Source organism: Mixophyes fleayi, chromosome 3, assembly GCF_038048845.1.
Source record: "Mixophyes fleayi isolate aMixFle1 chromosome 3, aMixFle1.hap1, whole genome shotgun sequence".
In the NCBI taxonomy this organism is placed as follows: Eukaryota; Metazoa; Chordata; class Amphibia; order Anura; family Limnodynastidae; genus Mixophyes; species Mixophyes fleayi.
Window position 1 is genome coordinate 307199822 of NC_134404.1, and position 13516 is coordinate 307213337.

The 13516-nt window shown below is 37.0% G+C and overlaps 1 protein-coding gene across 2 annotated transcripts in view; it reads right to left on the reverse strand.

Annotated features, from left to right (window-relative positions):
* Positions 1-13516, reverse strand: part of MACROD2 (mono-ADP ribosylhydrolase 2) — a 1475276-nt gene that overhangs the window by 501464 nt on the left and 960296 nt on the right. For both annotated transcript variants that reach the window (XM_075203945.1, XM_075203944.1), the window contains exon 6: positions 7196-7317. In XM_075203945.1, coding sequence (XP_075060046.1) covers positions 7196-7317 — 122 coding nt within the window. The remainder of the gene's footprint in view (positions 1-7195; positions 7318-13516) is intronic.

Sequence of the window (13516 nt, forward strand, 5' to 3'; positions counted from 1 at the left end):
CATTTTTTAGCTTCACGTTTGCTCTGTTATTAGCTGTCTGCAAAACAATGAAACTTGTAATTGTGGAATCATTTTATTTCTATTTGCCAGTTGTATTACATTTATTTGTTATTTTTGTAAATTTCCAGCATTATTCCAGTTATCTAGTTTTTCTACTGATATTTCCTCCCCTGTGTCAGTGTCATCCATACACAAATATAAGAGGGAGGAAACGTGATCATCAGCAGTCTAATCATTTACATGGAAAAAGAAAGGTGATTTATGAGGCCTTGCCAGAAACGTCAATAATTTAACTTGATGGCAATAAATGAATAAAACAATTAAAATACATTCTGCAGGAACAGTGCTTTCAAGGGTGATGTTCACCTCCGGAAACCCGCAGCAAGGCTACAATAAACAATTTTCTAACTTCATCAATAATGTACGTCTATAAAAGCCAGGCTTTATTTTGTTTTGTGCTCACATGTGCCTACTTCACCACCTAGCACATGTTAAGGTGCATGTCCACTTCCTGGCCCCTGGAGACAGCCCGATAAAAGCAATGCGCTTCCAGTTTTGCGTGTTGGCTTGGACATGAGGCCTTTTTGTGTGTTGAAAGCTATTTATTACATTGGTTGAAGTGTGCTCACCCACAGAAGCTTAAATAGAAGGTGCAAGGTGTGTCCAATTATTAGTACTGTATATGAATGAGACACCATGCCCAGGACCTCAGAGGTGACAGATTGTTTAAGTTTTTTAAGTAGGAAGGGAAAATCTTTGCACCCTTCTGCAAAGCAGGGATATTCCTGTACATGCATCCCCCCAAACACCATTATCTCACTTAAATAATAATAACATCTTACAAATTTAAATCTTTTCATTTTCCATTTGAGTGCAACACTAGGTACACTTGTGTCAAGGAATGCCCCAACCTGCCCAACATTTGCACAAAAGTAGTTGTGAGAAGTCACAAACACGCCTTTGCACAATACTTGTATCACTTTTGCAAGTTATGCATTCATATTCATTGTATATATGTATATATATATATATATATATAATATTATGCATCGTTGTACAGAGGAAATGTAATTATTAAATCCCTACTCCAGTGGAGCTTACAATCTATATTCACTACCACGCAATTTTTTCAAAGCCAATTAACATTAATTAATGTGCGGGGGTGAAGGGGATTAAATACACATGTGCATATAACATATGTTTATTCAGGGCTGAGATAAGCAGGGATAAATTGTTCTATTATCTATCTCTTTATGTTCTTTTTGGGATGAGAGTGAGGAGAGCATGAAGAGAGTCCAAGATATATATATTTGCACCTGAGCCACCCATTCCCTAGTACTGCCACGAGCTAGATATTAGATGCATTAACCCAAACTGTAAGGAAGGAATTTGCAGACAGCTTTTAAGAAGATCCTACAATGAACAAGATCAGAAGTGAGAGCAATTGGGAATACACAGATCTTTTAAAGTTCTAACTATAAAAGCTTTCAATGCTCACATTTATAAACATGAGCACTAATATCTCCATATAATCTCCTCAAAGTGTAGGGTTGCAAACACAGAAACAACATCAGAGGCAACCGGAATATATAAGACAGACAAGCTATCAAAGTCTAAAGACTATTAAGTCTTTATTTTCAGGTGTGCAAGATGATCTTACACCAGTTGCCTGAGCACATGACCGTAAGGGATGTTATCATGATACTACATTTCACTATTTGTGAAAGGTGTCAACATCACACAAAGGCATGATAATTTATATATCTTCACAATCCTTCCACCAGGAATGATTCCCGATACATTCATTGGCTCACATAAATGTCCAATCAAAAGCAAGATCATTGTCGGTGGTTTCCAGTAAAATTGCTAATTTCCAAAAATGCTGCCACAAATTTATTAACAGACATCCTTGGGCCTCCTGCATACTGTACAGATCAGAGGCTGTAGCAAATGCCTCCAAGACATACATAGTGCAGAAAAAGTAGTAAAGGGCTTGATATGAATCACTTATGGCTGTATTTATCAAAATGTCCCTGTTCACAGCCATAGGTCTGATTTTTTTTTTTTTCATGTAAGGCTATACTCAACTGTCCCAGAAATACTGGCCCAGTGTGGTAACATAATTCACTGCTTCACCAGTCTGTCCAATTGTGTGCATGCATGTGAGTCCATGTAGTGCACAGCCGCATAGTAACTTGATATGACAGAGCGAGTAGAAGGCTGGTAGCATGCTGATTGGTGGACAGCACTAATCATTCACCAATCAGAGTAGTGGGAGGTCTTCACACACTGATTGTGGAATAATTGGTGAATTCTTTCAGCCAGAGTGCAGAAAGCTGTCACATGACCTCTACAACACAACGAGAGACAGCAAGGAACCATAGGAGGGATAAGCAATTCAAACGGGTGGGATAGGAGGGCAAGTATAAAAAAGACATCAGAGATCTGGGTCTGATTTTTTATCACCACAGTGATTAGTTTGGGAGGGGGTATGTATAATAATGCCACTAGAGATCTGGAGCCTTTATAGTAAGCCCACTGAGATCTAGGGTCTTCCACCAGGTTTTATTAGCCATTTGGTTCTGTCTAGAGAATCTTTAAATCATTGGTATATTTGTTAAAAAAATGTCGTAATAATGAATGTTTTGAGGATTTCAATATAGGCTGACTAACATTATATTATACTAGAATACCCACATTAGACAAACCACGCCTGCACGTTTTTTAGGTCACAACTATTTTTAAATATTGGTACGCTGGTATAAAAGCCACTTGCTTGTCATGCCCTGTTGTCTAAAAGTTGCCAGCAAGCTCCTACCAAGATCTAAGCTGTATATTTACATATGCATTCATTTATGCATCCCGCTTAATTGGGGGCATAGAAGTTGCTTAATTAACATTTTTTTTAATACTTCACTAGGTTAGTGAGGGAGGCTCTGCCCTACTCACCATTAGATCCAGTTTTATTTTAATCTTATAGCAGGTTTTATATAACACTGGATCTAATTATTTTAGAGGGACGAGAGATCCAATCTGCTATTGGGGCCACCACCACACAGTGATTTTCCTGACAACATCATTATGACATTACAAGGTTAGCCAGCCAGTGAATATGGTTGGGCTACTCGGTTCTTTCACCTTCTGGGGACACTAGAGCTTTCAATGACAGCCTGGGGCCAACTATACCGGCGGCCACAGGACCTCCCGTCTACCATTGCCAGCCATAGTACAGTAAACATATGTCGAGTTAGTGATATCGAGCCTCCAGCCTGACATATGTATGTAACATGCCCTGTGCCTGGTTAGGAGCAGGTTAAACAGGTTCACTTCTATATTTTGCGATGACAGCTATGTTATGCTTTTCACTTTTTTACATTTGGATATTGTTCTTTGTTGTATATTTGTACATCAGCAGCTTATTTGGTGGTTATTTTTACAGTAGCCCAGTTTTCCCACACAGTCTTGCTATCTGTTAAAAGTTCAGGAACGTTATAATACCATGACTCATTGTACCTAGGAGATAGCGAGGTAGGCAAGGCATGGAGTTCTTCTGCCTTTTATGACTCAATCTCCTAATACTGAATTAAAATGAATCTATTAACACATTTGATACTATATAACACCAATGATAAAGTAGTATTTGAACCTAATCATTCACGGTTTGCCTGACCTCACACTCTTCTACTATGACATAGAACTGCAAGAGCTGAATGGCCACAAACCCACATATCAATATCAGCTCTATGACTCTACACATTTTATTTTATTTTGATTAGTGATTTTATTACAATGCTTTACAAATATTCTTGTGAATGCATTTTAAGAAACATTGTTTATATAAGTTTATTGCCATTGATGTTGTACACATAATTCATATGATGTATACACTTATTAAATGATACATATTAAAACAGATATACAGTGCTTATATACCATATACAGACCCTATCAGAGTTCAGTAGCACCAACATTCTATATACACAAACACTCTCTCATATTCGAGTCTTGGTATCAGCATCTGGTCATATTGTAAAGCTCTTTAGAGACTATTTTTCTCATCGCAGACTGAAATTAACCCAGTCTACAAGAAAAGGATCACATTGTATATTTTTATATATCAAGGAAGGAATTTAATTTTTAGCAACTTAAGATCTTTAGTTGTATCCGTAGGACATCCATTATGTAGAGTAACAGTGTCACGAAGACAGAATATTGTGTACATTATAAGGCATCAGTGAAAAGTTCTGTATTTCCTAATCTGAGCTCATATGGATAAAGCAGAGTCTGACTTTGTACACGGTCGTGGTAGGGTCTAGGTGTGTGGCTGTAATGTACCGTGAAGGTACTTGTAGTACTGGATATAAATCTACAGATGCAGAGGTATTCTATGTTACATTCCTCTGTCAGGAACTCAATGTATCAGCCTACTGAACTCATAGCATAGAACAGTGGGTGAGCAACAGGATATATCTCAAGAGTCTAACAATGGCCCTTCATTCCACAAGGAGGCCAAACAATACAAAGAAAGGTAGAATGTGTGACGTTAAGATCAGAGCAGCAGTATGGAGAGCTTCTGTAATATCAGCAGTATATTAATATATGTCTTGTTGTCTGATGAGAAGACATTACTATCCAAACACAAACTAGCTAGGTAGACTGCAAGGATGCATTGCGCTTATTTTGTGACACGTGGGCGCTGAGCTATTATTAATATTACAGACAGCGCCACCTTTAATCTTTTAAAAGTGCCCCCCCCCCCCCCAAGGTCAGCTGTTGCACATCACTGATCTACAGCTCACAGTCCCTATTTTTCATAGCAATTGACCAACATCCCCAATAATTCCTGTATTTCCGCCCCTTGCTTCCAGAGCCTCTACAGTTGTTATGGGAGCATACAAAATGTAAACCGCATACCCATCCATTCTCTGCACCTGTACCAATGATATACCATCTGATACAGTATAACATCACACAGTATAAAAGATACAATATTATACATTATTTATTTATCACTCTGCTGGACTATGAAAATAATGGGTTCCTTATACATCTATGCATATTGATTAATTACATGACTGAGGGTCATTTAAAAACATAGAAAACTATTTAAAGTCACTAGCATAGAGTAAAAAACACAGCATAAACCGCATATTACATGTGTAAACATTGCATTATGAATAAAAAAAAACAAGGATCTAAAACGGTTTCCTTTGTTGCTCTAACATAAGAACCTGTAGTTTCCTCACCTGGTGAAAAGCTTTCAATTACTACTTCGCAAATGTGCTCTTGTGTACACAAGGCTAATGGTATGCATAAAGATAGAGAAAAATGCAGGAAAATTGTGGTTTCTTTTTTACGCACTGAATGGAATATTGAGTTAGTGCTGTTCCTTTTAAAACAGAGTCTATTGATTGTTGTAAACTGCAGACAAAAAGCAAGTCATTAAAGGCAAACAGTATTTAAGAATTTCAGGTTTGGGAATCATTACTATGGCAACACTGTGAATAGTGTCAGAAAAGAATAAATCACTTAACTGTTTCATAAGGAACACCCATATATGTCAGACACAAACACTGGAAATAGAATACATGTGCTTTATGGATCTATAGCTGGGCGTACACAACAATTTGAAGCCACATGTGACTAACTTATTTCTGTAATGCCCAACTAACCTAACGTAGCCACACTTACACGTCTTTTGTGCCGACAATCCGTATCGAATTGCTATCCTTCATGTAACGCCGATAAGAGAGGATAGATTAATTTAGGATTTTTCTGTAAGAAACACTTACCAAAGTCTACATTAAGCGCATAAACCCTAAATGATGTTTACATGTACTTAGTGCTGGAATCCAAAAATTGCACCTATCCAAACAGGACCAAGTGAATTTTGCACATCAGAATAAAGTGGAGACTGCTTATTTGTGCTTGTGTTTGCTTATGGGCAAACTGCTTTTAAACAGGTTGACTGTCCCAAGAAACACTTATCTTGCGTGATAAGAGCTCCTGCCCGTTCATATTTAAATGTGTGTTAAGTATAGACACTTCAGAACCGATTTACTGTAGGAGCGGTTTACAGAGCACAGCCAACGTTTTACATCCATTATCTTGATGGGAATAACCCATTTGGATGAGCTTAACAACAGGTATAATGAATTCTCTTGGCAGAATAATACTCTAGTAGGGTTTCTTCCCTTGGGACCATTACCATTTGCTGTAATTAGCTAGGACCTATGCTGATCATTTTTGACAATTTGACACAGGGACTCTAAGACTTTCCATTAAAACATACACGTTGTCCTAGGTACAGTACAACATTTCTGCACTTTATTATTTACTAACATTCTCCAATTTAAATGAATATAATTCATGGTATTCTAATATACTTGGCAGACCTTTGCAATGCTTTAGCCACTAGGTGTCCTATTTACTGGGTTTTCCCCCCATAATTTTCTTTTTTTTTTTTTCAGATTTATTGGAGCCATTTATTATTACTCTTTAGCCAGGACAGAACTTCTGAAAACGTCTGTCCCGGCCAAGTACTTCTCCCCCCCCCAGTGATGTCTTTCGTCGCATGTGGTGAAAGACATCACAACTGTGTTTCGCCGTCTGGTATGTACTGAGCATGCACGATCAAAAAGTCGCATATACACAGATTTATACAACAGAAAGACTACAGTCTCCAGCAGCCATAGAACAAGGTAAGATATGCTTTTTGCATTTTGCGGAAGGCTACGCTTTTTGCAACTTGGTAAATAGCTGTCTGTGTAAAGATTTAAGGGGACAGCGGTACAAAGCACCAAATTAATGAATGCCGGAGAAAATGATTTCTATGGCTTTCTTGCTTTGATAAATGACATACATAGTTAAAAGTTGCCATAATCATGCGGAAACAGCCATTTCTGCATGGTTTTTGGGTAAAAATAACAAACCCCTATGTGGTTTAGCAACTTTTAAGCAAGTAAAACATTGTAAGTAAAACATTGATATCAAGGGTTGTCAAGTACATGGCATTAACCCCGAACTCTATTCCCCTGAATACATGTGGCTTATTAACTAATAAGACATTAAATCTATCTATATTCGCCATTACAAAAATGTGTCAATAAGACAATTTCCATTTAATGGTAAGCCAGCTAATTAAGTCAGCTTCCAACTAAGTTAAACCAATAACAAACATAAAGAGTAGACTTACTATTGATTTGATCTTATTCTCTTTTGCCAATGCGAGTGAAGACTTGTAGCAGCTTGCAAGGTCCTCTCTATGACGCTCATTTAATTGTCCTCTTGCAATAGGCCCCACAGTGTGAATAACATCTGGAAAACAAAAATATTGTAACGCTCAGACTTAGAAAGTAATAGCTGGTGAAGAGTTTAATATACAGTACTGTAACATTATGCTCTTGTCTCATAATTTCTAATTGCTGAAAGATAGCATAGCTGGAGGAACAAATGTAAAGTTCACAAGATCACACATTGCTCATTCTACGAACTCATTCTACTAACTCACATGCCACCGAGAACCTTTTAGAATAAGAATAAGAATAGAATAAGCTACTTGTAACTGGTCACAATTGAAAATATTTTTTTTGCTAAATATTCTGCAATGACTGTACTAAGTACTAATATGACTATTGTACATGCTTTATGTTTACACAGTTTAACCAAAATATAGACATAGGTATGTTTGAAATGTAAAAAAAAAAAGTTCAATACTTGTGAATGTAAACAGTCACTATTTCTAGAAGGGGCAGGGTTGCTAATAGGTAGAACTTCCATGTGTCCTGGTTATCTCAGGACATTATTATCAGTTTTCACTAATGCTTAACTTGCACAGTTTATTTCCCAGGAATTAGGACGCCTTCAATGATAAATGAAGAATGATTGGCTCTGTCTCTAATGAGGCAAAATAGGGCAGTGTTTCATAAATGTAGAGAATTCATTTACAAAAAAAAATATCAATGCTTCAAATCTAAATGATTATTTTATACCTTGCTGGTAAATCCACAAATGATTACAGTGTTATCAGTAGTTTTGTAGTATATGTATGGTGGTTTGTGTAAGGGATATCAAAAGCTCCACTTAATTGTCCCTTCAAGACATCAACATTTTATCCAGGCTATTATGCCTGGAGAAACATCACCTCCATGTTCTGGCCGGCTGTGCATTTCTGCTAATAAAACAATATTTCAGGGTATTCCTTTTTTAAAATTAAATATTTTTATCTAACATTTTGATTTTTTTTTCCATTAAAGCAGTCCAAATGCAGAATCTAAAATATTTCAGACACTTGGATGATACACAGTGATATAATTTGGCTGTATATGTAAAATCTAGAAGTGAGAAATTGTCATGACTATTTCTAGCTTGTTTGTAAGAAATGCATTTAACTTCAAAAGACTAAGCACTGCAGAATAAGATTACAGATCTTGAAAAACCTTATGCGCATTTTCTTGATAACTCCATGTCAGTGCTTTCATATAAAACATAAAGATGAAAAGAGCAGCATGCATACCTATCATACAAACAACTTGGATGACAGGAGATTAACTGGGGACTACTACATGTGCAGAATATGTGTAGCTCAAGACAACTATAAGCAGAGCCATACTGAAAACTTGTGCAAGCTCATGTCTCTCAAGATCTCACCCATTTAGCAGTCGGGAAGAGAGAGATACACATCTGTACAGATATTTGTCTAGACTTTGATTGACTGTCAGAGTGCGATGAAGAATGCACGACTGGAGCTCATGTCTTGCATATTCTGAGGAGGTTAAATGGTTAAGGACTGTCCACTGAGTAACACAGGGCTTGGACAATGGGGCTCAGCATGACTGCCGTGCCCTAAAACCAGCCCTGCTCATTCAGTGCTTGATATCATACATATTCTCTGTGAACAAAACATTTAAGGTCTAAAATTTTATTTAACTGTTAAATCCCTTCATTGATTGTTTGTCAAACATAACGCTGTAGGACAGGTATTCCACGAGGCAGCATAATATTTTGGAACTAGTAATTGTAGTAGTGGTATAGTCAACATTTAAAAAGGCCTTTCATCTACTAGTAAACTTACGTTGCTGCAGAATCATAATTACTTTGTCCATTTTGAGTTGTGACATGACTCCAATTATTCTTCACTACACACAATCTCTTTAAGTATTCCACTCCTACTGGTGTCACATTGCCACCAGACACTCGCCGACTGTGAATGCCAACTGTGCAATAGATATAGGTGAATTCAGATGATGCCACTAGGTTTCTTCAATGGCGCCTAGAACCGCTTACTTCTGGGTAGCTGGTGTAGCTGCCACACTGCCTTTAGCAGGCAGAGCATTGACACAGAGATGCTGGGTTCAACACAGGACAGCCAGGGAACGGATTAGAGTGTAAGCTCTAATCTGTTGGTCACATAATACAGCAGGCAATAGGCCTCAGGCAGAATCCTCAAGCAGTGATGCATAATTGCTCAAGAGTCCTGACAAGGACCGTTTTACAGCAGTTTGAGGTACTAGTGATCATCCAGAAGTATAGATGGAATACTACATAACATCGTCAAACAGGGCTCTTTTTATACAGTTTCTGACACACTTGTTGTCAGGGGGGAATTCAGGCCCCTCATCCTAGCTGACACCACAAAGTTTGAGATATTACATCCGATGTTTACCCTCAGGATGCAATATTCTCTAGACTTTGAGAAAACGCAATTTTAAACTTAACAAAATTTACATCAGTCTGTGATTTCCCAAATCAATTGCTGTTCCATTATTCAGACAGTTTCTAAGACACAAGATGAAAAACTACTTAGAATGGAAAGGCAACAACCCCCTGCTGTGCATGAAAAGATATGTCAGATGAAAAGACTTCATTTGCATGGGAGTACCTTTTTTCGTTTCATACAAAAACACATTTCCTCCAACATATACCTACTGCATCAGAAATCAATACATTTTTTAATACAAAAATCAATACATTTACAATGATATACATTGGCGCACTGTGTCTCTAATTAAAATAAATGTATACAATAAGTTATTTATAAGTGATCCAGCCACACCCTCTGAGGTTTTGAAGTTTTGTTTTCTAGGGTTTGGGTATAAATCCTTAAGTGCTACCTCTCCCCTAGTCATTGGAGGCTCCATCCTTCTGGGGGGGGGAACTGAAGAACCAATGTCCTGGAAAAAGCTATAGGCCTCCCTCTCTGGGACCTTTTGGGTCCTGGGGGATGGGAAGGAACGTTGCCATTTGCATTTAGTGAAGGGTTCAAACTTCAAAGCACCCAGCACAGTCCTCGGATGATCGGAAGCACTGCACCTCAGTCTTCAATAAAAAAATAGGCCATTTGAGGCACTGACAATGCTGTTCGGGCATCAGAAAAAAAAATTCTGATATTTTTGTTTCTTTGCAAGACATACAATTCCAAATGTAAATAATATTTGCTTATTCTGCTCTATGAAATCACAAACTCATAGACAACCCTAATCACAGTGTAACCGTATTTAACCATGAGGCAGCAATATTGAGTACTGAAACTCTTCCCAACTAAAAAATGTATGATGATCTATTTAGTAAAAAAAAAAAAAAAAATGAAAGAAAAATAGCACAATGGCCTAGATTTATTAAAAAGCACAGGAATGGTAGATTAGCATAGCTAAGCTTGATAATGCACTCACTGCTGACTATGGAAAAACGGTTATCACTGTCAATTTCTTTATCTGTCAAAAGAAAAGCATTCTGTCCTAGAATATATGCCATTGGCTATTACACAGGAAAATCAAAATCTGCAGATTAAGTTGTAAGAAAACAAAATAAAAATAAAAAAATGTAAAAGTAGCACATGGAATTAATGGATCATACATAGATGAATTCTAGTGTGTAACTTCATTATAGCAATTCTACCGTTTTTTTTTTGTTTGTTTGTTTTTTTTAAGACAAACTACAAAATTTACATTTTTTATATGAACCATGGAAGGAAATTACATTGTTCAGTGTTACTCTGACACTTCAATGCAGTTCTGTTAAAGTTAAAATAATACTGTCCAATTCCATTACAGATTGTCCTGATAGCTTTGCATACAGCTCAAAAAGCTAATTCTGCTGGCATATAAGTAGCTGTGACAATTTTGGCCCCGCCCCTTTGTATGAATCGGCCAATCTATACAGTGCATTTCTGCACAGCAAGTCTGCCAAAGTGCGTAATATTCATTCTATCATTACCAATAAAAATTGTCCAATGTGAATATTGTGATTCCAACGCACAAAGCGATTTAATAGCAAAAGATAGCAGGATTTACAGTAAGCCATGCTGAAGCATAAAAGATATAACAATAAACAGGAAACTACATTTTCGCAAAGCGCGTCCTGAGCCCAGGTACAGATACAGTCATGTTGTCTGTTGTCAGGAAGAGAGAAAAAAAAGAGACTGGCCCAGGGAGCTTATATGCAGTTTCAGTTAACAAAAACTGTGAAAAGAGAGGTCTTCATTGGTCCAGGGTTAACGATGTTCCAGTTGACTGCTGGTCATAGGTCAGTTCATTTGATCTTTTCCAAGGGTGGGGGGCAACTTATTCCAACTGTTGCCGATATGTCTTCCCGCTGAATAACCAGTTTAAACTGACCCATAAACAAAGCACTTTTGAGTATAAATCTCAAATTGCACTTATCTTTAATATTATATATGTATAAATAATCTCTCATACATTTTACTAATAAATAAATGTGGATTGGAACCTTAATAAATGTGTACTATTTACAAGTGCGAATGTAATGTGTGTGTTATTAACCTGTGCGATTGTGTCATTACACGCGGCTTACTCATCGCAATTGCACGGTAAAACAATTAATCTATTTCTTTAATTCATCCAATTATTTGACTTCCACAAGTGTCACTCAAGCTCTACCTGTTTAGTCAGGACAAGCACCTCTCACCCAACATGGCAACCTGAAGAGTGAAAGGAAGCATGATGGACATATTTAATTACGTATAAACACTACAATTATTTTCTGTAGCACAATATTAATAATTTTTATATAATAATTTTACTTTCTCATTATGAAGAACTGCGCTCTGTCATTTTCTATCCGTAAATCAGCTTAGCCAACTAACAGTGTCCTGGGTCAGATGTGCAATTTTCAAACCATGCCACAGCCATCCAGCAGTGTAGTCAACACAACAACCCCTGTCGTTTTACAGTAGGAGGGCTGAACCACAATAAAATATGAAGGTGTAATCTTCTTTAAAAGACTCACGTCTAAGTAATTCTATGAAAAATAGTATTTATCAAAGAAAATCATTTCCAAGTGTCCCCTAATTCCAGGCACTTAATTTTGAAAGATTTGGTAAAGTTTATAGTCACCAATGGTGCAGGAAGCGCGACGGGCATTCATGCATCAGACCAGATGGAAAACTGTGTCTTAACCGCCGGCAACTAAGTACAGAGGAATTAATAACCTAAAGTACAATTACCAAATGTCTCTGGTATTGAAGATGAGAATGTGGGGGATAAAAATAAAATATATGAGCACATATAAATGGTTTATAGAGTACAATAAACATCACACTGACTGTGCTAATAAGGCAGCAGCCCAAGAAGAAATGTGTTTACTAAGTTCCCTTCACGCTTTCATAACCACAATCTTTTCACTTAATAATAATTCTCGGTGCTGTCAGTCATTATTCAGAAACTGTAATATATTTATATATTTATTTTTAAAGACAGTCATCAAGCAATTTCCAATTGAATTAGAAAAAAATATATGATATGGAAAAAAAAAACACAAACCACTTGAAAGTTAATTTGGACTCTTATGGGTTGATTTACACAGCAGAACTTCTAGATTATCTTCAGAGCGGAGTATGTTAGAGGTCAAGTGGCAGAAAATGAGAATTACCATGAATACAATTCTGCTCAGGATCTTAATTTACCTAAATGCATTTACTGAAGGAGGCAATGATCACTTTAAAAGACAAATGTGCTCACTGATATATATATTAAAGTACAATTGTGCCCATATAGTCAGCAAAGCATTTACTAAGCAATGGTCACTTCATATCCATTAGTATAAGTGTCAAATCATTGCATTTATTTGCCCCCTGATGTAGAGCTTCAAGTTTGATTGATTAAATCATAAGAACCACAAATATTGCCAGTTTAGAACTTTGGAATGCAGAGGTTCTAGATCAGGCTTAGGTAACCTGTGGCTTTCCAGCTCCAGACACCCAATAAGCCTCTAGATTATCCACAAGCATCTGCATGGACTTTGAAACTCCTAAGTCATGTAAGGATCTAAACTTTGTACCTTGCATCTTAGCCCCCTAAAATGGTGAGTCTCATAACTGTCCATAATCCTGGCTTTCAAATAAGATTCTATATATGGGCAAATGTGGGTCAAAAAGTGACTAAGCTCTTCTCAAAGCTCTAACCATAATATTGATCATCGTCATCTGTTTATTTATATAGCGCCACTAATTCCACAGCGCTGTACAGAGAACTCCTTTACATCAGTCCCTGCCCCATTG